At 37.3% G+C, this 26,458-nt stretch overlaps 1 protein-coding gene across 3 annotated transcripts in view; it reads right to left on the reverse strand.

Annotated features, from left to right (window-relative positions):
- Positions 1-489: 489 nt before the first annotated feature.
- Positions 490-26,458, reverse strand: part of efcab7 (EF-hand calcium binding domain 7) — a 31,557-nt gene continuing 5,588 nt past the window's right edge. For 2 of the 3 annotated variants that reach the window (XM_072914661.1, XM_072914662.1), the window contains 11 exons: positions 26,248-26,334; positions 21,502-21,703; positions 18,036-18,125; positions 12,446-12,586; positions 10,548-10,651; positions 10,092-10,255; positions 9,725-9,858; positions 5,776-5,924; positions 5,478-5,687; positions 2,870-2,977; positions 490-741 (listed from right to left, as the gene is read on the reverse strand). In XM_072914661.1, the coding sequence (XP_072770762.1) occupies positions 661-741; positions 2,870-2,977; positions 5,478-5,687; positions 5,776-5,924; positions 9,725-9,858; positions 10,092-10,255; positions 10,548-10,651; positions 12,446-12,586; positions 18,036-18,125; positions 21,502-21,703; positions 26,248-26,334 (1,470 nt within the window). In that variant the 3' untranslated portion in view covers positions 490-660. The remainder of the gene's footprint in view (positions 742-2,869; positions 2,978-5,477; positions 5,688-5,775; positions 5,925-9,724; positions 9,859-10,091; positions 10,256-10,547; positions 10,652-12,445; positions 12,587-18,035; positions 18,126-21,501; positions 21,704-26,247; positions 26,335-26,458) is intronic. The other variant, XM_061975725.2, reaches the window with a different exon arrangement.

The following is a 26,458-nucleotide window of genomic DNA, read 5'->3' on the forward strand; positions in this document are numbered from 1 at the left end:
CTTAAGCTGTACATCAAGCAAGAATGGGAAAGAATTCCACCTGAGAAGCTTAAAAAATGTGTCTCCTCAGTTCCCAAACGTTTACTGAGTGTTGTTAAAAGGAAAGGTGATGTAACACAGTGGTGAACATGCCCTTTCCCAACTACTTTGGCACATGTTGCAGCCATGAAATTCTAAGTTAATTATTATTTGCAAAAATAAAATAAAGTTTATGAGTTGTAACATCAAATATCTTGTCTTTGTAGTGCATTCAATTGAATATGGGTTGAAAAGGATTTGCAAATCATTGTATTCCGTTTATATTTACATCTAACACAATTTCCCAACTCATATGGAAACGGGGTTTGTATATCGAATGCCATATGACATTTAGTTAGCTTGCTCTACTGTTTCAGTAGAGAAAGTCAAAGGGCAAAGAATGGTCTGTGAGATATAAATAGAAGATCAAGACTCCACTTCTGGAAAGGGCAAGTAAAGTTTAGACTAGAGTGCAATGCAGACACACATACTTTATTGCCAGTGCAATATCCCCAAAGCCAACCCCGCAGTAGTGGTGACCAGTAGATAGTGAACGATATGAGATGTGTACTCAAAGCCTCAAAGTAAGCCCCTCATTTAATGGAACCTTTTTCATTTTAAGTATAGAAATGCTGTGCATAACTATTTATAAGGCAGTAAAGTCTCTACACAGTTGTAGGTCCAATCCAGTTTCTCACTGATAGGCAGGACATGTTGGCACACCTAAAGACAGCAAACATATTCATCACAGTCATCCAAAATTCTAAATTCTATTTATACATAGACCTGGGCCGATAACAACTTTTGCTTGACGATAAACTGACCAACAAGTTATTGCCAATAAACGATGTTATTGTCAACATTATTTTGAGACCAAATTAACCGCTGATGTAATAAACTTGCAATAAAATGCAATAAACTTGCATTTTAATTCAGGGGTGTAAAATGTACAGCCCATGAAGATTGAACGACATTACAGCAGAAAGTAAGGAGATGTTATCAAAACGTATGGCCCGGCCCGCGAGATGAGTTTGCTAAGTATGAAAATGAGCTGAAATTATTGAATGAAAGAAACTGTTGTTCGAGATGTGTCCACTGGATGTCGCAATTGCAGTTCTTTGTATCCCCTGCGCAAGCACACGCATGACTTCAGAAGGGGTGGAGCAATGTACCTTGTTAGGATAATGGCAACACTTCCGTGTTGGGACACTGCATACTTGCTGCTTATTAGTGATAGTAAACAATATGTGGATTGTTACGTTTGTCAAAGATGTTGTTGATAGTGTAACCTGTGACAATTCTACCCAAATAAATGCTTTTAAAAATCTGTATGTTGTATTTATGACTGGAGGACACACTTTTATGAGTGCGCATGAGTATTGAGATTAATGAAATTAGTCCGAATTCACAAGTTTTGTTGTAGATGATGCTACATATGTACAGAACAAACCACATGATGTTATTAGTACATCAATTGAGAGTGAGTAAATTATATTATTAAAATCCTGTCATTTGATTTTGATATTATTTTTTTCATCTTCTGATAGATTAAAAATTAACACAGATGGGAGCATTTTTCAACCCTGCCATACTAAATTCCACCTTTTTGACTAACTAATATTATCACATTATTTATTCCGAAAGTACAAGTAACGACAAATGAAGATAGAATACTATGTGCTTGATCTATTTTTAAACAACGAAAACAAGCTGAAGTTGTCTTTATTTTTAAGTTGTCATGTCATGTTTTTACCACTTGGGAATACATTTTCCTCCATGTGGCCACTGAGCTAAAATTAGTTGGACACCCGTGTTGTAATTGAAACTTAAACTTAAATATCCAAATTAAATAAAACAATCAAAAAATAAAAATAGAATATAGTCTGTCAGCAAAATTTTGCACTTGAATAAAAATCACAACCAAAAGCAATACAATAGGTTCTGTCTCTGTTAAGGAGGGGTAGGGGACACTCAGATATACACAACCAAAGCAATAAATAAAATGGCTGAATAAAGTTATTGTGACCAAAATGATCATGTTTATCATTATTATCATGGTATTGTTGAATATACTCAAAAAGTACTAATATACACACTAAAATCTTGTCACCAAGTTGTATATATTTTCTTTAATAACTAAAATAAATAGACACACAATATACTTTCTTGGCATCGGAAACAATACATATTGTTCTGGCTTCATAAGAGCCATATATTATTTGTATTTGTGTGTTTGAATAGGTTCATTTTCTTCTATTTTAATGTGTTAACATTTTAGAATTATCAAAAAAAAATACAGATTGGGTGATCAGTTTGTTTTCCTGTGGAATTTACATGTATAGCGATTACTTTGTGCAACGACAGCACAGCCTTTATGTTCAATGTGACTATTGTATCTTAATAGTTTAGACAGTCCTGTGTTTATACAAGTTTACATAAGTGTATGGTGTTTCTTAATAGCAGAATACAATGTCTACTGTTTTCCTATTAGCGTTTAATCTAGCTGGCAAGTCGGTCCATAATTTTATCAACAAATAGTTATCATCACGGTTTTGGGATCATTTTAATTTAATGTAATTTTATACTGTAATACTAACTGTCGGGAGTTCCAGGGGTTATAATTATTATAATTTATGTGCATGTAGTACAAACGCCTGCAGCTGCTGAAACCGATGCAAAAAGTGACCGCTCTTGCAGCCCGTAACAAGGCATGCATTTGGCGATTTTCGAGGCTGTTATCAAGTTCATTTTCATTTATCATTCTCTTAACTGACTTATTGAATATCGACCCAGGTCTATTTAAATACACCAGCCATGTCAGAATTATTTCCATACAAAATAAAAGGCCTACCATTTTAGTTCTAGCTGGCACCTCAATGGCAAACACGTTCAAGCCTCGACTGCTGCAGCAGTTGCTGTTGTGTTTGTTGTTGACATGAATCGTCACTTTCTGGTTGGACTGCAAAAAAACAACAACAACAACAACAACAACATAAAGACTGATCACCTTTTTGTTTGTAAATTGTCATGCAGATATTGAACTTGTATAATGTAGCATGCATATGGAAATGGTTTTGTTATTTTGGACACACATTTTTGCACAGCAATTAAATAGACTAACAATGTTGCCAATAGCAGTTTTTGATATGGGCTTCATGGTATGAGCAGCATTCTCTAGGGGGGCGCGACACAAGGATAAGAGAAAAAAAGATAATATTTATTTGTGCTCATTTTATAATCAGGTCGGGTTATGTGTGCACAGGGCGCCATTGAAGATCCAACCGCCACAGAGTGTTGCTATACAGAAATTCCGAATTTGGAATTTCAAGTCAATTCATTTGAAGAATTGGAACTACAATTGAATAGGCTCCCCCCAACAGATGTTGAATTATAAATAATTGGAAATACAGGAAGTAGAATTAAAAAATAAATTAATTTTAAAAAATTGGCCTAAATACTAAAACAATATTTGGACTGAAATGCAATTTTATTGTCAGAATGGCAAACAGGAACACATTTTTAAAAAGTTTTACTTGAAATATTTGCTGAAATCTTGGTGACAGTTTTATCTAAATTCCTATTTGGGTGTATTTTGAAGTGAAATTTGCCAGCGAGCACAACATTCAGAGTCTCCCTCACTCATCTTTGCACTGGCGTATGCATCGACCCGATCATTGACTGTATAGCAACCCATGCTGGTTTTCAGGTAACCAACCTTTGTTATGATAAAAGAGCATGTAAGGTCCAAATAATTTGCGTGATTATTCTGCGTATTTACATGGTTAATATTTATTTAATAATTTTTTTGTGATTAATTAATTGAGTTAACTAATTTTTACACCTTTTTACATAATTTAAAAGTAACAAAATCAATGACTTATTTTTTTAGCTACAAAATTAGCTAAAATGCTAGCATGCTAACACCAAACATGGTAGCAAGGTCACAATAAGTAACAACATCCACAACATTTAGTTTTATGGCTAGTTGGCTACGAAATTGGCTAAAATGCTTGCATGCTAACACAACATGCTAGCAAAATAGCGCTAAGTAATATTATCTATTACTTTTGGTTTAATACCTACGTAATTGGATAACATTTTAGCTTGCTATCACTTAGAATGCTAACACTAAACATGGTAGAAACATAACAACAATAAGTTACAAAATGTACCACGCTTACTTTTACGGCTACAAAATTGGCTAACATCAAACTTAGTAACAATATTGTGCTAAGTCACTGTATCCACAACTTTTAGTTTCATAACTAGAAAATTGGTTAAAATTAGGGATGTCCGATAATGGCTTTTTTGCCGATATCCAATATTCCGATATTGTCCAACTCTTAATTACCAATACCGATACGATATCAACCGATACCGATATATAGAGTCGTGGAATTAACACATTATTATGCCTAATTTGGACAACCAGGTATGGTGAAGATAAGGTCCTTTTAAAAAAAAATTAATAAACTAAAATAAGATGGATAAATTAAAAACATTTTCTTGAATAAAAAAGAAAGTAAAACAATATAAAAACAGTTACATAGAAACTAGTAATTAATGAAAATGAGTAAAATTAACTGTTAAAGGTTAGTACTATTAGTGGACCAGCAGCACGCACAATCATGTGTGCTTACGGACTGTATCCCTTGCAGACTGTATTGATATATATTGATATATAATGTAGGAACCAGAATATTAATAACAGAAAGAAACAACCCTTTTGTGTGAATGAGTGTGAATGGGGGAGGGAGGTTTTTTGGGTTGGTGCACTAATTGTAAGTGTATCTTGTGTTTTTTATGTTGATTTAATAAAAAAAACCCAAAAAAAACCGATAACGATAAAAAAAACCCCCGATACCGATAATTTCCGATATTACATTTTAAAGCATTAATTATCGGCCGATATCGGCAGGCCGATATTATCGGACATCTCTAGTTAAAATACATGCATGCTAACATTCAACATGCTAGCAAAATAGTGCTAAGTAATAGTATCCATAACTTTTAGTTTATACCCACAAGATTGGCTAAAATGCTAGTATACTAAAACTTAGCTTGCTAACTTAATTTATTTGTGCGAATGCCTAAATTATCTGTTTTACAGAAGATGCTTCTATTCTTGATTGTCAGTTAAAATATTTGCTATAATTAAATTATAATGTGTACATGAGGTTCACAGTAATAATATCTTGATGAAATACGTAAAAGAGTCATGTATGGAATATACTGTACTATAAAGCGTGATTCTGGGAGACAGCAAAGTCTTCAATTTGAATTTAATGGACTTTTAATTCTATTTCCTTCCGTTTGAATTTGAATCGCAATTCTACTTCCTGTTTGAAAACTCAATTCAACTTCATGGAATGCAGTGAATTTCGGAGACATTCTCAATTCAAGTCATAATTTTGCACAAGCTTGCTATCAAGAGCCCCAGAGATCGTGTTGTTATCTACCTTGTTGGCAATGAGGGATGACACCCTGTGTTCTCCTGTGTAGGTGTAGATGAACACGTTGTCCTGTCCCTTTAGCTGTTTGGCTGTTCCTGCAAGAGTGATAGACCTCTGAAGGGCCTGGTTCAGAAGCTTGGGCCCTGAGTCCAGTCTGAGTGCCTGAAGTGATGGCTTTGTGCCCTCGCAGAGCACTTCTATCTGAAATGGGCAAGCCTGAAGGACATGATAGTTACAATTAGTAACTTGTTGACTTAAGCGTTGATGTGTTCGCTTTGACATTTTTGTTAAAAAGAGTAAAAACCTCCACAAGCTCCAGCCTACGGTTGTATCCCATGGTTTCCACAAGGGTCCATAGGTCATCGGAATCTCCATCTTTTTCCGTTGCTTCCATCAGATTGAGCTCCATGAAGCCCTGTCGTGTCAGTTGGTTCTTTTTCATGTCAAAATTATCTGTGAACAAAAATACTATGAATCTTGAGAGTCAAATGGGACTTGAAAATTGAAAATACAATGTCCTTGCACATGAACTTAGTGTTGATGAGGGTTGAGAACTCATCATAACCAGAAGGGGTAGTAGTAAGTTACATTTACTTGGTTACATTTACTTAAGCAACTACTTGGATGAATTGTACTTAGTTTAAATGCAACATACTTTTAAAGTTTACTTGGGTATTTCTGTGAAAAAGAAAACGCTGCTACATTACATTGAGATTAATTCCCATCGCTAGATTTATTTATATCATCATTGTATTTATTTGTAATCTATTGATTACTGCGTGCAAAGAGGCATTATTTTGGCATTTTAGAGAGACTTCTTTCAGCAGGCACTGTCACATGTAGAGATGTGACGTTCGCAAACAAACAAAGTCTTTTGAACGGTTCTTTTAAGTGAATGGTGAGAACCGATTCGCAGTTTCGAGCCGTTCGTTTAGAAGCAGAAGCAGTGCCGGCAAGTGTGTGCTACTTGACTGGCGACTAGACTGGAAAATGAGTGAGAGGCAAAGGAAACAAAACAACTTTTAGAGTCACATTTCTAGTTCATTGTCCTAATGTGGATAAAGTATTCTAAGCGAACACACACCAGGTATGTTAGTACAATTCTGGAATTCACATTTTTATTATGTCTTCATTTTTATTGTAGTGTAATTTGTACTTTTTATATACATATACACTGCAAATTATTTACCACTTGCCACGATTTAAACATGTATTTCTAGAAATGTCCCTAGTTTTAAGAGCTATTTACCGTATTTTTCGGACTATAAGTCGCAGTTTTTTTCATAGTTTGGCCGGCCGGGGGTGCGACTTATACTCAGGAGCGACTTATGTGTGAAATTATTAACACATTACCGTAAAATATCAAATAATATTATTTAGCTCATTCACGTAAGAGACTACACGTATAAGATTTCATGGGATTTAGCGATTAGGAGAGACAGATTGTTTGGTAAACGTATAGCATGTTCTATATGTTATAGTTATTTGAATGACTCTTACCATAATATGTTACGTTAACATACCAGGCACGTTCTCAATTGGTTATTTATGCCTCTTATAACGTACACTTATTTAGCCTGTTGTTCACTATTCTTTATTTATTTTAAATTGCCTTTCAAATGTATATTCCTGGTGTTGGGTTTTATCAAATAAATTTCCCCAAAAAATGCAACTTATACTCCAGTGCGACTTATATATGTTTTTTTCCTTCTTTATTATGCATTTTCGGCAGGTGCGACTTATACTCCGGAGCGACTTATACTCCGAAAAATACGGTACTTATTTTAGTAATTATCTTAATTTTAGCATGAATATGTTGTCTACTCTAGTTTGAAAATATAAAAATTGAGAAAATCACTATTAAAATGAGATATTTAAGTTTTCCCCACATAGAAAATCTTGTTTAAAGATTCTGCAGCATCCTGAGGATGCTTAATTTAAGAATTGCATGTTGAATAATGCCTGTTTTCAGAATACGTATTTCCATTTCAAAAGTCCTGCTCATTTCTAGATATACAACTCTTAATTTAGGATGTCTTATCAAGTAAAATTAACTAGCTGCATGGACAGATAATTTCACTAGTTTTTAGTATTTTTCCCCCCTAAAATGTGTCTTTTTAACTTATATTTTGTCAGCTCATTTTTGCAGTGTACACATGTTATTCCTATTTGTGTATTTTTTCTGTATTGTCAAAATGCTCTTGCGCTACAAAGTTTTTTAGGTGAGGGAAAAGTCAAAGTAGTAACAGTTTTGAAATGGCACCACTTTATAGAATGTTTACAATGAAAACAAAATAGTTATAGTCAACATTTTAGAATAACTCCAACCAATAGAGTAATGTTGGTTCCCTTAATAAAAACAACAACTTAAAATAAAAAATAACTAATCTAACTAGCCTGTCTTTTGAACGGCTCTTGGAAAGCAACGGCTCCAAAAGAGCCATAAATACCATCTCTCGTCCCATGACAGTTTAACCAATCCAACCTAAGCACTAGTAACGTTTGACTCCATTTCACCAATCAAACAGAGCCTGGCAGTCACATGACTGCACTGTCGGCCACACAGTGTGAAAAGTGTGCAACTCGCAGTCAGACGAGACAAGGCTCTTCAGTGTTCACTTTACAAACTATGAAAAACAACATTCATACCATGTGCTGAATCTGTGTCAGTAGAAATGTTCACATTCTAGCCTGCAAGAATTCCACTTCCAACTGGAGAAAACATGCCGCAGTGTTTATGTGATAGCTGTGCATTTGCTAAAATTAGCCCTGTAAAATGTGCATCTTTTGTAATTCATGCTGTAGTGGTCTCTCTCTCTCTCTCTCTCTTACTCACGCATACACACCACAGTTTGAGTAGGTACCATTAAAAAAATATTTATTAAATCAATCAGAAGTTACTCACCAGTCACTCTGTACTTGAGTAGTTTTCTCCACTGAATACTTTTACTTAAGTAATTACTTAATGACTACTTTTTACTTGTATTTGAGTTATAATACTCTAAAGTAACAGTTCAGTTCAGTTTCAGTTTATTTTGAACATGCAAACGATACAATGTAATGCATCTCACAATTCCAGTTGTTTCATTACAGCACATCCGAAAAGGAGTAGGAAGAAGCAGAGCTTATTTAATCCTACCCCTTTTCATACCATAGCAATTTTATCCAATTGTCTTGTTCTCTGTAACAGAACAGTGAACAAATAAATAATATACCATAATAAGCAAACAAATATTAAATACATAAATAATATTTGTCTCAATAATAAAAAAAAAAGGGTTCAAGATGTTCATCGTAATTCTTGTTGTGTGTACTTTGTGAAGACTTGTAGTTTGAACATTTTCTTAAACTGAATCATATCGGTGCTTTGTTTGATTTCTTTGGTTAATCCATTCCTAATTTAATTCCACATACTGATATACTGAAGGTTTTAAGTGTTGTACATGCGTACTAATGTTTTAAATTAGATTTTCCTCAAGATTATATTTCTCCTCTTTTGTGGAAAATAATTGTTGTACATTCTTGGGTAGCAGGTTATAGTTTGCTTTGTACATAATTTTAGCTGTTTGCAAATGCACCAAATCATTGAATTTCAATAATTGGGATTTAATATATAAAGGGTTTGTATGTTCTCTATATCCAACATTATGTATTATTCTAATTGATCTTTTTTGTAACACATTTAGTGAATGAAGCGCACGTTTGTAGTTGTTTCCCCATATTTCTGCACAATAACTCAGATATGGTAACAATAGCGAGCAGTAGAGAATATGAAGTGATTTTTGGTCTAGAACATGTTTTCTTTTATTCATTATTGATGTGTTTCTTGCTACTTTATGTTGTATATTTTTTACATGAGATTTCCAATTCATTTTATCATCTATTATTACACCCAAAAATGTGCTTTCTTTTACCCTTTCAATATTTACTCCGTCTGATTGTATTTGTGTTTGACTTTCCCTCCAACTGTTACCAAATAGCATTAGTTTAGTCTTACAGTGCCATTAAATGAGTACCGGTACACTTTTGTGGCTACTCTACCCACCTTTGATAAAACCAAACAATTTCTCATTGTAGTAAAAGACCAAATGTGCAGCATGTTCTGACAGTTCTAATCAGTTTTCATCATTCACACGCACCTTCAGAACTTGTTTATTACTTTGCTGTTACGACAGACCCCTCCTTTAATGTAGTTCATATGATGTACAGGTGCACTGTTAAATGCATGCTGTGAAGGATTTTGTGAGTTATACCTTTGCAGATGGCCCACGTCCCCATCTTACACTCTTCTCCACTGATCATCAGCTCCAGGAAATTGTATTCCTCCAGACTGAGCAAACCATTTCCATCCAAGTCTATCATGTCAAAGATGTCAGATAGCACCTCCCTGTGGCAATATATGGTATCAGTGCATTATAATCAAACATGCATGTCATAGGATCATAAATGCACTTGTAATTTTGATGCTCAAAGACTAAAACCAACTGGGATGTTGATATTTATCATGCATTAGCGATGTTCATCATTAGATTCATGCACGTAATCTCTTGTCAAACCAGCCATGGTAGCACTAATTTTATACTTCTTAACAAAATCTTGGCACCAACAATCTTAAATTACCGGAACTCCCTGGTGAGGTCCAGTTGTCCAGTGTCATTCTTGTAGACAAGTTCTATAGTTTTACTATAAACATTCTTTCTGCCCCTTTTCTTTAATTTGCAGCCACTGGAGAAAGGCAGCAGGTAGTACTTCCCAGCTTTTAGTTCTCCTCTCCAAATGTACTTCTGTGGAAACACAGACCATTTTTCATACACCACATCATCATATCAGTCAACAAAAACATGTAACAGGTTATACCTTACAGTATTTAAATCCTGTTGTTTTGACAACAAAATACCGCCGTGTGCGGAATGTCAATGTGACATAATTAATTGCTATAACACAACTAGGACTGAAGGGAGTTTGTTGAAATCATTAGGAATAATTGAAATTAATAGCAAATTTGATATTTACAGAATACAAATTAACAATAAATATTATTGAACGGAATACGAAATTAGCCTAACACTAACTTACTTCGTTGTCTTTTGCATTAGTGAAACACATTAGTGAGGAATCTGTACTGCCTGCTGACATCACAAAGAGAGCCGTGTCCACGTACATCCAGGGTGGAGGCTTGTCTTAACAACAAAACAGATTACAGATACATTACATTACACATATCAATTGTCTTCTTAAAGTATTTGTTGGACAAAATCAGGAATGAGTAAAGCCTACAGTAAATGGCACTGATTGATTGATTTATACTGAAAGATACTGGGTACAATGCATCTGTAAAGTATTTACAGCGCTTGACTTTCCCCACATTTTGTTAAGTTAAAGCCTTATTTCAAAATGTAATACATTCCCCGTTGTCCTCAAAATTATACACACAATAACCAATAATGACAATGTGAAAAGGTTTTTTTTTTTTGACAATTTTTTGCAAATGTATTAAATATAAAAAAACAAAAAAAATCACATTTACATAAGTATTCACAGCCTTTTCAATGAAGCTCAAAAGTGAGCTCAGGGGCATTCTGTTTTAACTGCCATCCTGGAGATGTTCCTACGGCTTAATTGTAGTCCACCTGTGGTTAATTTACTTGGTTGGACATAATTTGGAAAGGCACACACCTGTCTATATTTAAGATCTCACACTTGACAGTACATAGCAGAGCAAAAACTAAGAACGAAGTCGAAGGAAATTTACTGTAGACCTCTGGGACAGGATTGTCTCGAGACACAAATCCAAGGAAGGGTACAGAAAATATCAGCTGCCTTGAAGGTCAATGAGCACGGTGGCTTCCATCATACATTAATGGAAGAAGTTTGGAACCACCAGGACTCTTACTAGAGCTGGCCAGTCATCTAAACTGAGCGATCTGAGGAGAAGGGCCCTAGTCAGGGAGGTGACCAAGCACCTAACCTAATGGTCACTCTGTCAGAGCTGCAACATTCCTCTGTGGAGAGAGCAAAACCTTACAGAAGAACAGCCATCTCTGCAGCAATCCACCAATCAGGCCTGTATGGTATAGTGCCAGCCATTACTTTGTAAAAGTTTGCCAAAATCCATCTGAAAGACTCTCAAACCATGAGAAACAAAATTATCTGGTCTAATGAGACAAATATTTAACTCTTTGGCATGAATGACAGGTGTCACGTTTAGAGGAAACCAGGCACCGCTCATCACCAGGCCAATACCATCCCTACAGTGAAGCATGGTGGTGGCAGCATTCTGCTGTGGCGATGTTTTCTTAGCGACAGAAAATGGGAGACTAGTCAGGATAGAGGGAAAGATGAATGCATCAATGTACAGAGACATCCGGGATTAAAACCTGCTCCAGAGCGCTCATGAACTCAGACTGGGGCAACGGTTCATCTTTTAGCAGGACAACGACCCTAAGTACACAGCCAAGATATCAAAGGAATGGCTTCAGGACAACTCTGTTACTGTAAACATCCTTGAGTGGCCCCGTCAGAACCCAGACTCTCGAGAGATCTGAAAATGGCTGTAAACTGACGCTTCCCAACCTGATTAGGTTTGAGAGGTGCTGCAAAGAGAAATGGGAAAAGAGGAATGGGCAAAATTGTCCAAAGATAGCTGTGCCAAGCTTGTGGGATTGTATTCAAAAAAGACTTGAGGCTGTAATTGCTGCCAAAGGTGCATCAACAAAGTATTGAGCAAAGGCCAGTGAATACTTATGTACACACATCACAGATAGATTGTAGTCATGTGGGAAACAATGCAATCTGCATGTTGAAATCAAAATCTCAAATAGGTTGAAGTCCAAGTCAGTAACAAAATACAAACGTTGTAGCACACTATTTACTACTAAAGCAAACAGTAATTAAATGTCAACATTTTAATTTTAAAGTGCACTATCGAGAGATAATAACATCATATAGTGAGACATGCAAAACCACGGCCGTACCTGTTCTGCGGTTGAGGGTGATGGGCTGGATGCTTAGGGTAACACAGGCTGTATGAGGCAGGTGCAGCTGGTAATGCAGCGAGCTGATAGTGCCATCCTCCTCCAGTAAGAAACAGCCCTTCATGCAACTGTGATGCCACTCCAACAAAAACATTTCAGTTTAATTCACAGGACAGGTCATGTAAACTAAAAATTATGTAAATACTGGAGTGAAGTATTACTTTGAGAAAATGTGTGTAAAATCAGGCATAAGTAGTTAAGACTGTAGTCGATTATATCCTGTATCCTACACAGAAAAACAATATTTTGGCTCGGTTGGTGGGGCGGCTGTGCCAGCAACTTGAGGGGTTCGAGTCTAGCTTCTGTCGTCCTAGTCTTTGCTGTTGTGTCGTTGGGCAATACACTTCACCATTGCTCCCAGTGCCACCCATTCTGGTTTAAATGTAGCTAAAATGTAGATAATGGGTTTCACTATGTAAAGCGCTTTGAGTCGCTAGAGAAAAAAAGCTCTATAAAAGTATTATTTCACTCACTGGTGCTAGACAACAAAATGCATTTGTTTATTGTCGTATGAAAAAAAAATTGTGATGAACCCCTGAAAAGGCCCACTTTTTGTGTCTTTAAGCAAAGCACCTTAACTCCTCTAACTACTCCCTGGTTAATGAATAAGATACCAGTCATTAATGGTGTATAATGGTTAATTAGTGTGAATTAGTATTTAAATGTCTGTTCATGGCAAACAATGTTTCTTTTTCCGCTACAGAGAAAATACCTTAAATAGACAAATAGTATTGGATATAAGACCATTTTTATAACTACTAAATAATTGAATGTGTGTGAGGATTTGATTTGGTCATTCATCCAGAATAACATTTCTGCGGTCATAGGTCACTGATGCCTGCACTATAGTTCATCCAAAAGGTGTTTGGTTGAAGTCAGGACTGTGCTGGTCAGTCAGGTTCTTCCACATCAAACTCTTGATTGATTATAGTGGAACCTCTTTGTTCGAACTTTTTGATTAACAAACCGCAGACTGAGTAAAAATATGCTTTGGTGTACGAACCTTGCCTCAGTGTTTCATCCACCCACTGTGGGCCTCGCAGCACAGCTGTTTTGTTGATCAATCTCTGGTGCTTATTCAGTCAACACAGCAGTGCTATCATTAGCTACTGTGCTCAGTGCTAATCTATGTTCTTTTTTACCGCAGTTTACTAGTTTTGCCTGCTGATTTTGAGTACAAAAAAAGAAATGGACAGGCGATGTGTGGTTTAAAACATTCAGAAAGTATCAACAGCGATGTCGACACTGCCCCCTGCTTTTTGCTGAAAAAAGGTAAAGTTGTTTTTTTCATTATTCCTAATCATTGTAAAGTTAAGGAGTGTTGTGATTTCAGACTGTGAGTGCACCACAGGGCTAGTGACAGTGTTTGTGCGTGTCAGCAGGGTGGTTGAAACTGAGTACAGTTCAGCTAGTTGTTGTTTTGGTTTTGTTATTAAATAGATAGTTGATCCATCAACACCTTATGTTTGCTTGATATACAGTACTTTATATTGTATTCAAAGTGTACATATTTTTACTAAAATATTTTTGTTGAGGCTGAAACCAAATATTTGTGTTTAAATTTTTTTATGGAGACATTTGCTTCAATATATGAACTTTTCTATTTATGAACCCTGTTCATCAAACCAATTCAGTTCGTAAATCCAGGTTCCACTGAATTTCAAGTGTGAACCGTTTTGTACCATGACGTCTGTGGGTGTTTTTGTAGCATTAATGTGGGCTGTGCATCAATGGTTACTTGTTATGCTCATATTCATCCAGAGGAGAGCAGACAAGAGTCATACAAATTTGAAATTATTCAAATAACACTTGAAGTAGATGGTGCAGTGCTTAATTTTACTTTTCCGCTTTACTAATAAAGCAAACCGGTTGAATCTATGTCAGAAGACTGAAAACAAACATGTGATACTGCCTTTACAAAGGAGCTTTTATACAGGGTTCAACTAAAAATACATCATTAAATAAATTGCATTTTGCATGCTATACCATACATGTCAACCATGTGATACACAGAGGTGTCATACCATTTTAAAACAGGGGAAGCTTAACGCCTGCAGGAGACGCATAGGATTTAAGCGAATGCAGTATTCAAGCATAACATTTAACAAAATGACTAACACGGACTGAGAACATTTTTTAGGTTATTGTTTTCGCTTGTTTACTGTTGTTACAGTACAAGAACAATACACAAGTGAAGCAAAGCGAGACTCACAGATGTATAATCATATTTAAGTGAATAATGACTTCAACCTATTTTCTGCCCACTTCATTTTGAATTTGTCAGCACATTTTTGTAAGAAACAAAGAATGGAAAATAAACACCAAATTATTTTGGGGTGCTTAGAAATCTTTGACGATGCCCTCTGAAATAGGCCTAATGACGCCACTGGTGATACACGAGCAGGCATGTGATTTGAACTTAATGAAAAAGACTAAAAATAAGCCAGGGGTCTTAGGGCTGCGAACATGCAAAAATCAGGCAAAAAGAGCACCATTTAAAGATGTTTTAATGTTTAAAGAATTGAAAAAATATCAACAGAGTTTACAAAAATATATACCCCATTCATTCAAATGAATCACTATGTCTGTTTCATTCACTACAGTAATTATAACTTGTGTTCACATCCACAGGAACCACATGGGTTAGCCTACTCTATACAGTATTTACAACCTTACTGGTGTTCACTTCACAGCCACAGATGGTTCATCTAGTTATTTACAATATTTACACATTACTTTGGTTCTTGATGGCTCTGAGCAGATTGCATTTTCCTTTTTGTTTCTGCTTTAGTGGATTCTGTCTTGGGTTTTATAGCCAATTTCTGTCTCTTTGACTCCCTCTCCACTTCTAACTGCTCCAAATGCAAAAATCATGCAAAAATCATAAAGAATACAAACAGTGTTTATTCTATTAGCCAACTTCCTTTATCTGAATAGCCATTTGTGATTTATAGCATGACATAACAAATATCTTGTAGTCATGTTGTTTATGTTTCAAAATGATTAAACTATTATTCAATGTCAAAATATAAACAGTAGAAATAATGAACAAAATGTCAGCTACTGTCTTGTTCTAAAATGAAAATGAAATTTAGCATTTAGACAGGTTACACTGGAGCAAAAGTCATCACATGTCTGCCACAATCTTGTGTGTTCTTAAATGTGTATTCCACGTCTTCCATGTCGAGAGAAGTTTTGATTTGGGTTTACATGGTAAACAACTAAAATGAAGTTTTTGGGCATTGTTTTATCCAGACGCATAAATTTGTTCAAATGTGGCCAAGTAGACGCATTGTGGGTTTCCTAGATGTTGTCTACATCGCTAAAAGAAAAATCTAAGGAAGAGAATCCCTCTCCCATTTTCCAATAGTTTAAAAAAAAAATGTAAATCGCCCGCTTGAATATTGCCTCTTCTCTTCTCGTCATTTGGGATGTGCTTGTCTGTTGTGATTTCCCTTCCTGGTTGGATGACCCACCCTGTCTTGCCTCTGATTGGCCTGTCCGTAATGTTTTGCCCTAATCTTAACCAATCGTGACTCATCATAGTAAACCAACCAACCAATCATGGATTTTTCCCTGTATATTTTGTCCCCTGCCTGTGGCGTTACACCAGTCCATCTCTCTCTTTCTCTTCTCCCACTCTCTTCTTTTGTAGCATGTAGCTTAGCTAACCGCTACGAGGGTCTAAAAATAGCTAAGCTACGGAAATCGTTACTCGTTTAAAAAGTAGCCAAGCTACTGCCAAGCTACTGGGAAATGTAGTTAAACTACGTAGCTTCAATTTTTACGTTAATCATTTTTAATAGAAAACCTTAGTTTTTACCGCTGCAGCTGCAAACCGGAATAGATGATCAAAAACCTTACTCGATACGGAAAACCATAGTTGTTGGCAGGCATGGCAAAGAGAGGGATAAAGATTTTAACACACATTGTGGGTCGGAAAAAACAAAGAAAAACGGAAAATATTTTTTTATATTTTTACAGAGATAAAAAAGACGGATTTTCGACTATCCATCCATCCATCCATCCATTTTCTACCACTTGTCCCTTTTGGGGTTGCAAGGGGTGCTGGAGCTTATCTCAGCTGCATTCGGGCGGAAGGCGGGGTACACCCTGGACAAGTCGCCACCTCATCACAGGGCCAACACAGATAGACAGACAACATTCACACTCACATTCACACACTAGGGCCAATTTAGTGTTGCCAATCAACCTATCCCCAGGTGCATGTTTTTGGAGGTGGGAGGAAGCCGGAGTACCCGGAGGGAACCCACGCAGTTACGGGGAGAACATGCAAACTCCACACAGAAAGATCCCGAGCCCGGGATTGAACTCAGGACTACTCAGGACCTTCGTATTGTGAGGCACATGCACTAACCCCTGTGCCACCGTGCTTTCCGACTATAGAAGGAAAAATCACACGCCTGTAATTAGTGAATATTAGTGAGCATGAACATTTACATTTAGTTTTTTAAAGTCCGACTTCCAGATTAAGAGAGGTTTTCATTTAACAATATGTTTATTTTTATGTTTGTCATTTGCATTGATGTAGAACTGCACTGCATCAAACTGAGTTGTTTGTAATATTTTGGTTACCTTATCAAGCTTAATTAAATTAGAATGGTATTATACTGTATAAGCAACATTACTTCAAATTTTGTGGCTTAACTCTATTGCGGTTTTTCTAAATATAATTATCAAAAAATTATACCACAGTTCGTGTTAGATTATTTAGAACTATTATTAGTAAAAAAACAAAAACATGCTTATTTAAGGAAAAGCATATGTATTTTCAAGCATAAAAATGGTTAAATTAACTTAAAATAATAAATGTAAAGTACTGTACCATATTGCACAGCAGATCACTCTCATTGAACACGTTTTTTTAATTTATATTTTCACATGTTAGTGGTTGTGTTAAAGAACTGTGTGTAAGGTTATAATTCAATTGCAGTATGTTTTATTTATGTCTCAACTTTTCCACTACACAGGGGCCCGAGGACCACTGAAATATTGACAATGAATTTGTAATCTTACTCTTGATTTTAATGGTATTCAATAATTATATCTAACCAACTTACAGTTTAACAGGATACACCTTGTCATGTGATATGAAAGCATGTGTTAATTACAAAGATTATTATTTATTTCACACATAAACCTTAGGCTTAGGTCAGGCTAGGTCATGTCTAAAGGGCTTTAATAATGTTAAAACCCGTAATTAGAAGGCCGTAAACATTTTTTCTTCTATAATATTTAGTAGTGTTTATTAGTTGAGCCCAAACAAAGAGATGTGAGAATTTTGATGATTTCATATTTATACATAAATATATATAAGTAGGAAATCATCAAAATTAAATATTTGTAAAGGAAAATATATTGATACGTTCAAAATGATTTCATTAGGTTCTACATTTACACTCTATTCACATGTCCTTTTAAATCTATGACAATAAGGGTTAATATTACACTTCTTGTAAGAAATAGTCTGATCATGCAAAGAACTGTTAGTAGCTGGGATTAGAACTGACCTTGCTGCTGCTGGATGTTCCAGTGGCTGCGTTTGACACATTTGAGCGTCGACTGCGAGCGGAAGGAGGATGGGAAGATGGTCGGCTGTCTGAAATAAAAATACGAAAGCGTAAACAATGATCCAGATCTCATTAACAAAGTCTTTGAACTATTTGATTTGAATTTGCGTTAGAGAAAACTAGATGCCGAGTGCCGTGATGAACTACATTAATTAATACATCCTTTTGAAGTTGTTTAAAAAACATTTAATATTATTGAGGGCAATAACTTAATAGCAGAGCATGATGGAAATCTCAGATCTCTCTCTGCATTTACCCCACTCTTCTTGGGGGTTTTCTGCGGGTACTATGGTTTCCTCACACATTTGATAGGCACTTGTGCACGCAGGACACAAACAACATAAACAGTAACACATTAACTCATGAATGACACTATTTTATTTTAGCAGTATATTTGTGAATGTGAACAATCAAACGTTAAATATGTACAGGATGTGGGCCATTCGACTGTGCTATTTGCGTCCCCAAGCAAGTAAAGTAAAGTAAAGTAAAAAAGTGTTTACAGAGTACAAAGAAGAAGAATTGTGACAAATGTATTGAACTTATTGAAAATAAGATATAATTAGATCATTGAGTGAATCATAACTGTTTTAACTTTTTATTACCAGAACCATAGGTGCCGATCAATGCCGAGCACCTACGTGAGATTGATGGCAAATTCTTTCTCACCACCAAACAAAAACCGCGCATGCTCAGAAAAGTAGCGTCAGATTTACCGCTTGTTCGAGCACTCACTGGCAGAAATGTAGATCGGCGCCTATGACCAGAACTGTCGTATTTAGAACTACTTGATGTAAATTATGTTAGAAATTGAAAAGAAGAAGTAAACATAAACTATATTGCCAAAAGTATTTGGCCTTCTGCCTTGACTCACTATGAAGTTGAAGTGCCATCCTATTCCTAACCCATAAGGTTCAATATGATGTGGGTCCACCTTTTGCAGCTATTACAGCTTCAACTATTCTGGGAAGGCAGTCCACAAGGTTGCGGAGTGTGTTTATAGGAATTTTCCACCATTCTTCCAAAAGCACCTTGGTGAGGTCACACACTGATGTTGGTCGAGAAGGCCTGGCTCTCAGTCTCCGTTCTACTTCATTCTAAAGGTGTTCTATCGGGTTCAGGTCAGGACTCTGTGTAGGCCAGTCAAGTTCATCCACACCAGACTCCGTCATCCATGTCTTTATGGACCTTGCTTTGTGCACCGGTGCACAGTCATGTTGGAAGACGAAGGGGCCCGCTCCAAACTGTTCCCACAAGGTTGGGAGCATGGAATTGTCCAAAATGTCTTGGTATCCTGGAGCATTCAAAGTTCCTTTCACTGGAACTAAGGGTCCAAGTCCAACTCCTGAAAAACAACCCCACACCATAATTCCTCCTTCACCAAATTTCACACAATGCAGTCCGAAATGTAGCGTTCTCCTGGCAACCTCCAAACCCAGACTCGTCTATCAGATTGCCAGATGGAAAAGCGGGATTCATCACTCCATAGAAGGCGTCTCGACTGCTCTAGTCCAGTGGCGACGTGCTTTATACCACCTCACCCGACGCTTTGCATTGGACTTGGTGATGTATGGCTTAAATGCAGCTGCTCGGCATGGAAACCCATTCCATGAAGCTCTCTGCGTACTGTACGTGGGCTAATTGGAAGGTTACAAAGTCTGGAGGTCTGTAGCAACTGACTGTGCAGAAAGTCTCTTTGCATTATGCGCTTCAGCATCGCTGACCCCTCTCTGTCAGTTGACGTGGCCCACTACTCCGTGGCTGAGTTACTGTTGTTCCCAAACGCTTCCATTTTCTTATAATAAAGCTGATAGTTGACTTTGGAATATTTAGGAGCGAGGACATTTCACGATTGGATTTGTTGCACGGGTGGCATCCTATGACAGTTCCACGCTGGAAATCACTGAACTCCTGAGAGTGGCCCATCCATTTTCTACTGCTTATTCCCTTCAGGGGTCGCGGGGGGCGCTGGAGCCTATCTCAGCTACAATCGGGCGGAAGGCGGTGTACACCCTGGACAAGTCGCCACCTCATCGCAGGGCCAACACAGATAGACAGACAACATTCACACTCACATTCACACACTAGCATTCTTTCACAAATATTTGTAGAAACAGTCTCCATGCCTAATTGCTTGATTGTATACACCTGTAATCACCAAGTGATTAGGACACCTGAATCTCATAATTTGGATGGGTGGCCAAATACTACTGCTTTTCGGACATGTTGAAAAAAGTAAGGGAAAATATGTGATATATCAAATTGAAACTGTATACATGTTCGAAATATGATGCATAATAAAATGAACTGTAAAACCCATGCTTTATTCAGCAAATGGTCTTGCACGTCAATCTAATTGCAAATTTAATAATACCATTCAAAATAATAATTTTAACCACCTTAAACATTGGGGGAAAAAAAGCTTTTGTTAACAGTCCCTAACGCTGCGCGCCACGGGAGACAGTGAGAATGTCTTAGGAAATTTGCCATTATGTTCTTAACAGTGACAGAGCAGGAAAGGGCTAGCAACAGGTTTTAGGTAAAATATCCTATGAAGCGCCCTGCCATTCATTAGGTGACATTTCACAAGCGCTTCTCTTAGGCAAAACAGGGCCCCACACAGATCACGGGGCCTTACGCACAGCGGGCGATCTGCGTATGGGGAGGGGCGGCTCAAATGAGCAAACCAAAATGAAAGAATAACGCATTCAACATGTGCAGTCGGGTAGCATCTTATGTCAGCTTCTTATTAAAATGTAACAGGTTTAAATCAATATGTGGGAGAGTCACAATGATTTGATAATCCCGACTACTGTGCAGGAACTCGTTTGTTTTTGCAGTGGCGGTCGACTGGGCCCTCCCCTCCACCACTTTCAAATCCCTCATTCTCTCCCTAGTGAGTAGTTGTGGAATCGTCCAAATCAATAGAAGAACATAGACTGACCACTTAAATCCATCCCATCTATCATACTGTCCTCAGTTTTCCGTTGGTCTTTGTTTCTCAGCGTGGTGGTTCTAACATGCTATTTACTGACACATGCAGTGGCTAAATTAGTTGCCATGAGCACGTATCTTTTTGACCAGAACAATGTCTTGTGGTTCTCTCTGTTGCAGATAAAGTGTTTGTCAATCTCCTAATGGCAGAAATGATAATCACAGCACTTTACAGTCTCCTCCCTCCAAACAAGCTGTTCTAATCACGTGGCTCTCATGATGAATGAACTGTCTTAATGAGGTGATTCGTCACTTGGGAGTGAGGAAATGATCAATAACAGAGCTATTATATTTAATCAAAAGAAAACGACGATGTGTAATGTTGCAAATGGTGTGTATGGGTAAGCATTTAAAAAGTCAATAAGTAAATCCACCACACAAAAACACAACATAGTAACACTACCCCGGTACCTTTCTTCTGTGTATTATCTGGATCTGATGATGTTGCTTCTGCAGTCTGCAAAGAAGCTGCTGATTCGGGTGACATGGAGGGATTTGGAGGACCGCCTAAATGGCTGCCAAAGTTTTGTTTTTTTAGCTTGGCATCAGCTTGGAGCTTCTCCAAAGAGGCCATCTGACACGTATCCACTGTTGACACAAGCAACCTGCAGAACTGAAGGGAAATTGTATTGACAATATTATGGCTGTCTTTAAATAGTGGAAGATTCAACGATAACCTTGCAGTCCAATCGTCAGACATTGCACAAACATTAAACCCCAAACATTAAAGATTTGTGCGCTAAGGCGGATAGATGGATGGATCGATTGCGTTGATCATAGTAAAACACTCTTGTGTTCAGACATATAAAAAGTAGGAGATCATTTTAATCTGATTACAATTTGGGCAGTCACGAGAAAGCAATTGCTGCTTCCAGGTGTCTAAAACAGCTGGCTGTGGGTTTTGGCCCTTCACATCTTTCTTTAAAAAACTATTTGACCGCACGCAAGAATATTTTACTAGTAGACAGTGTTGGTAAGATATTTCTATATGGGGAACCAGGCTCCTTGGGATGCGCCACAGTCAAACACCATGACCTCCGTGCCACCACGCTCCTCCAGTCGGCCGAATCCCACCATATGTTCCGGAGGAACTCACCGGAAATTAAATGTGCACGCGCCGCCTCGCCCCAGAACCGTAGCTCTTTTTGCTGGTAAAGATAATGACCCTTCAGCATGTTCACATACAGAAACTTTGTTATGACTTTTACTTCTTCTATTCAGTCAAGTTTGTTTTGTCGAGGACCTCACTAAACAATCCAACAACTACCGTGTTTATTTGTTTATCAGAGTGGTTAAGCCTTTTTTTGGGGTGGAAAAAGTTGCAATTGTGATGAACAAAATAGCACATGAGCTGTTTTGTTCACTTTAATGAAAACTATTCTTTTTATAACTATCTGAAAGAATCACCTTATAGTGGCTAGATTTATATCATGCGACGCTATACTGACACCGAGTGAGCAGTAAGAATACATTAATATGATCACAATCTGTTTATTTCTCTCTTAAAATAAAACGCCATATTATAGGTGACAATGGGGAAAATCTAACAAATCGGATCCGAATATGACATTTCTTAAGTCAAAGACAGCCCTAGACAATATATTATGTGACGCAGTGCTTCTCAATTATTTTCCGTCCTTACACCCCTAAGGGACAAAACATTTTACACGACCAGCCTGAATTGAATTACAACCAAGAACTTGAAAGATATATTTATTTAAATGTACAGTATGACTCACACAGTGTGAGTTACATTTTTATATATGCTTCTCACAACTAGGGCTGGGCTGTATACCGATATTACAAATGTTATATTTTAGAAAGAGATATGTATTTGAGACAATACCGCAATACCGATATGTAATCCTTAATGTCCTGACGCGGAAGTCTCTCTGCTCATTGTGATGCTGTGTCCCTCCTCCTCCATGCACCTTTGACACATACTCCAGTACTAGGAGAGTGTGAAGCCTATATCAACCATCTCATTTTTGCCGGGAAATAACGTATTTTGTCCTCCTTTATTCCGCAAATTTTGCTCTCAAAGAAAAAAAAAAAAACCTCAGCAGATTTTCCAAGGATTGGGTCCGTTTGACTTGAGCCTCAGCAACTCTCAGCATCACTCAAGGCAACAGGCGTTCATGACAGCAGCATGGCGAGTCACAATTTACAAACCCTGTTTCCATATGAGTTGGGAAATTGTGTTATATGTAAATATAAACGGAATACAATGATTTGCAAATCATTTTCAACCCATATTCAGTTGAATATGCTACAAAGACAACATATTTGATGTTCAAATTTTTTTTTTTTTTTTGCAAATAATCATTAACTTTAGAATTTGATGCCAGCAACACGTGACAAAGAAGTTGGGAAAGGTGGCAATAAATACTGATAAAGTTGAGGAACGCTCATCAAACACTTATTTGGAACATCCCACAGGTGAACAGGCTAATTGGGAACAGGTGGGTGCCATGATTGGGTATAAAAACAGCTTCCCAAAAAATGCTCAGTCTTTCACAAGAAAGGATGGGGTGAGGTACACCCCTTTGTCCACAACTGCGTGAGCAAATAGTCAAACAGTTTAAGAACAACATTTCTCAAAGTGCAATTGCAAGAAATTTAGGGATTTCAACATCTACGGTCCATAATATCATCAAAATGTTTAGAGAATCTGGAGAAATCACTCCACGTAAGCAGCATGGCCGGAAACCAACATTGAATGACCGTGACCTTCGATCCCTCAGACGGCACTGTATCAAAAACCGACATCAATCTCTAAAGGATATCACCACATGGGCTCAGGAACACTTCAGAAAACCACTGTCACTAAATACAGTTTGTCGCTACATCTGTAAGTGCAAGTTAAAGCTCTACTATGCAAAGCGAAAGCCATTCATCAACAACATCCAGAAACGCCGCCGGCTTCTCTGGGCCCGAGATCATCTAAGATGGACTCATGCAAAGTGGAAAAGTGTTCTGTGGTCTGACAAGTCCACATTTCAAATTGTTTTTGGAAATATTCGACATCGTGTCATCCGGACCAAAGGGGAAGCGAACCATCCAGACTGCTGTCGACGCAAAGTTCAAAAGCCAGCATCTGTGATGGTATGGGGGTGCATTAGTGACCAAGGCATGGGTAACTTACACATCTGTGAAGGTACCATAAATGCTGAAAGGTACATACAGGTTTTGTAACAACATATGCTGCCATCTAAGCGCCGTCTTTTTCATGGACGCCCCTGCTTATTTCAGCAAGACAATGCCAAGCCACACTCAGCACGTGTTACAACAGCGTGGCTTCGTAAAAAAAGAGTGCGGGTACTTTCCTGGCTCCCCTGCAGTCCAGACCTGTCTCCCATCAAAAATGTGTGGCGCATTATGAAGCGTAAAATACAACAGCGGAGACTGTTGAACGACTGAAGCTCTACATAAAACAAGAATGGGAAAGAATTCACTTTCAAAGCTTCAACAATTAAGTAAAGAAAAGGTGATGTAACACAGAGGTGAACATGCCCTTTCCCAACTACTTTGGCACGTGTTGCAGCCATGAAATTCTAAGTTAATTAGTATTTGCAAAAAAAAATAAAGTTTATGAGTTTGAACATCAAATATCTTGTCTTTGTAGTGCATTCAACTGAATATGGGTTGAAAAGGATTTGCAAATCATTGTATTCCGTTTATATTTACATCTAACACAATTTCTCAACTCATATGGAAACGGGGTTTGTACGTGATTGTCAAATCAGCAACGCGATAGAAATGGATGCACTTGGAAATGATGGAGAACATATGGTGTAATTAGATATGTTCCCAGTTGCAACGGTATGAAAAAAACGGAAAAAATCAACTCATTATATCAGCTTCCCAGTTGCAACTAATTTGCTCAAGAAGCACTGCCATGACAAAGGTATACATCATCTGAAAGGGTGTTTAGATGCAGTGGCAATATTGTCACATGTCTTTAATTTGGCTTTAATTTTTGAGGGAACCAGGGTCTTCTAAAAATGTTGAGCTAAAAAACATTATTGTTAAAAGTAGCTCATTTCTGCTAATGTTTGAAATGTCATCTTAAAGCAGAGACTTTATTTAATGTTTTGTTCTTTTGGGTTTTTCTTATTAGATGAGGATTGGAGCATCGCTAAAGCTTTGTTTTAAAGAAGATTGAAGATTACACTTTTCTATTCTTATTTTATTTTCAAGGCTTTTGTTTATGTGCATTTATCTTTGCAGGAAACTTTAACATATTACTAGTATTTATTTCAATAAAACAACTTGACATATGTTTTGGTTTGACTTTGTCTTTCGGGATATATCGTATTCAGCCAAAACATATCACTTTTGGTCCATACCGCCCAGCCCTACTCACAACGTCCCCTTTATCTTTTCATTTTTGTCACAAACTTGTCCATCTATTTGCCACTGTTCTGTATACAAATGTGTTAGGCATGTTGTCACCTAGCTGCAGGCTTGTGTGTTGTTCCAACATGAATACTAAAGTGTAGACACCATCCATCCATCCATTTTCTACCGCTTATTCCCTTTGAGGTCGCGGGGGGCGCTGGAGCCTATCCCAGCTACAATCGGGCGGAAGGCGGGGTACACCCTGGACAAGCCGCCACCTCATCGCAGAAGTGTAGACACAAATAATGAAAATCTTCTGTGCTGCTCTCAACCCCACTAAAACCTCACCGTGACCCCAGGGGGTCCTGACTCACAATTTGAGAAACGGGACAAGCGGTAGAAAATGGATGGATGGATGGACGGTTAGTATATGACAAGCGCTCATCAAGATATCATGAATATTATACATTTTGTAAACATGATTATTTCTTCTGAAAAATGTATTGTCTTTATTTACAGATGTTATTTATTATCATATGTTCATACTATATTCATTTTTGCATTATATATGTTATGAGTTTGCGACTTGTCCAGGGTGGACGCCGCCTTCCGCCCTAATGCAGCTGAGATAGGCTCCAGCACCCCCCGCGACCCCGAACGGGACAAGCGGTAGAAAATGGATGGATGGATGGATGGCATTATTAATATTGCAAAGGTGTATTTTTTCCACATCTTTGGACACACAAAAGCCTACAACTTTTTGCCACTGATACAATATGAGCTCAAAAGAACAGGCTGAAAGAATGTCATACTTACTTCTGCATAGTTGAATTTGCCATCCTTGTTGATGTCACTTAATGAGAAAATGGCATTCACCTCTTCAGGTGTCATTGTATCACCTCCCTGTAAGGTTCAAAATATTTTGAAAGCAATAAATCCTGAAAAAAAATGTTCTTTAGATACGGTCAATTGAGCTTAACTTTTCAAGCTTCAATCCAATATGTATACATAATGCTAAATGCTTAGT

Source organism: Nerophis lumbriciformis, linkage group LG14 (assembly GCF_033978685.3).
Source record: "Nerophis lumbriciformis linkage group LG14, RoL_Nlum_v2.1, whole genome shotgun sequence".
In the NCBI taxonomy this organism is placed as follows: Eukaryota; Metazoa; Chordata; class Actinopteri; order Syngnathiformes; family Syngnathidae; genus Nerophis; species Nerophis lumbriciformis.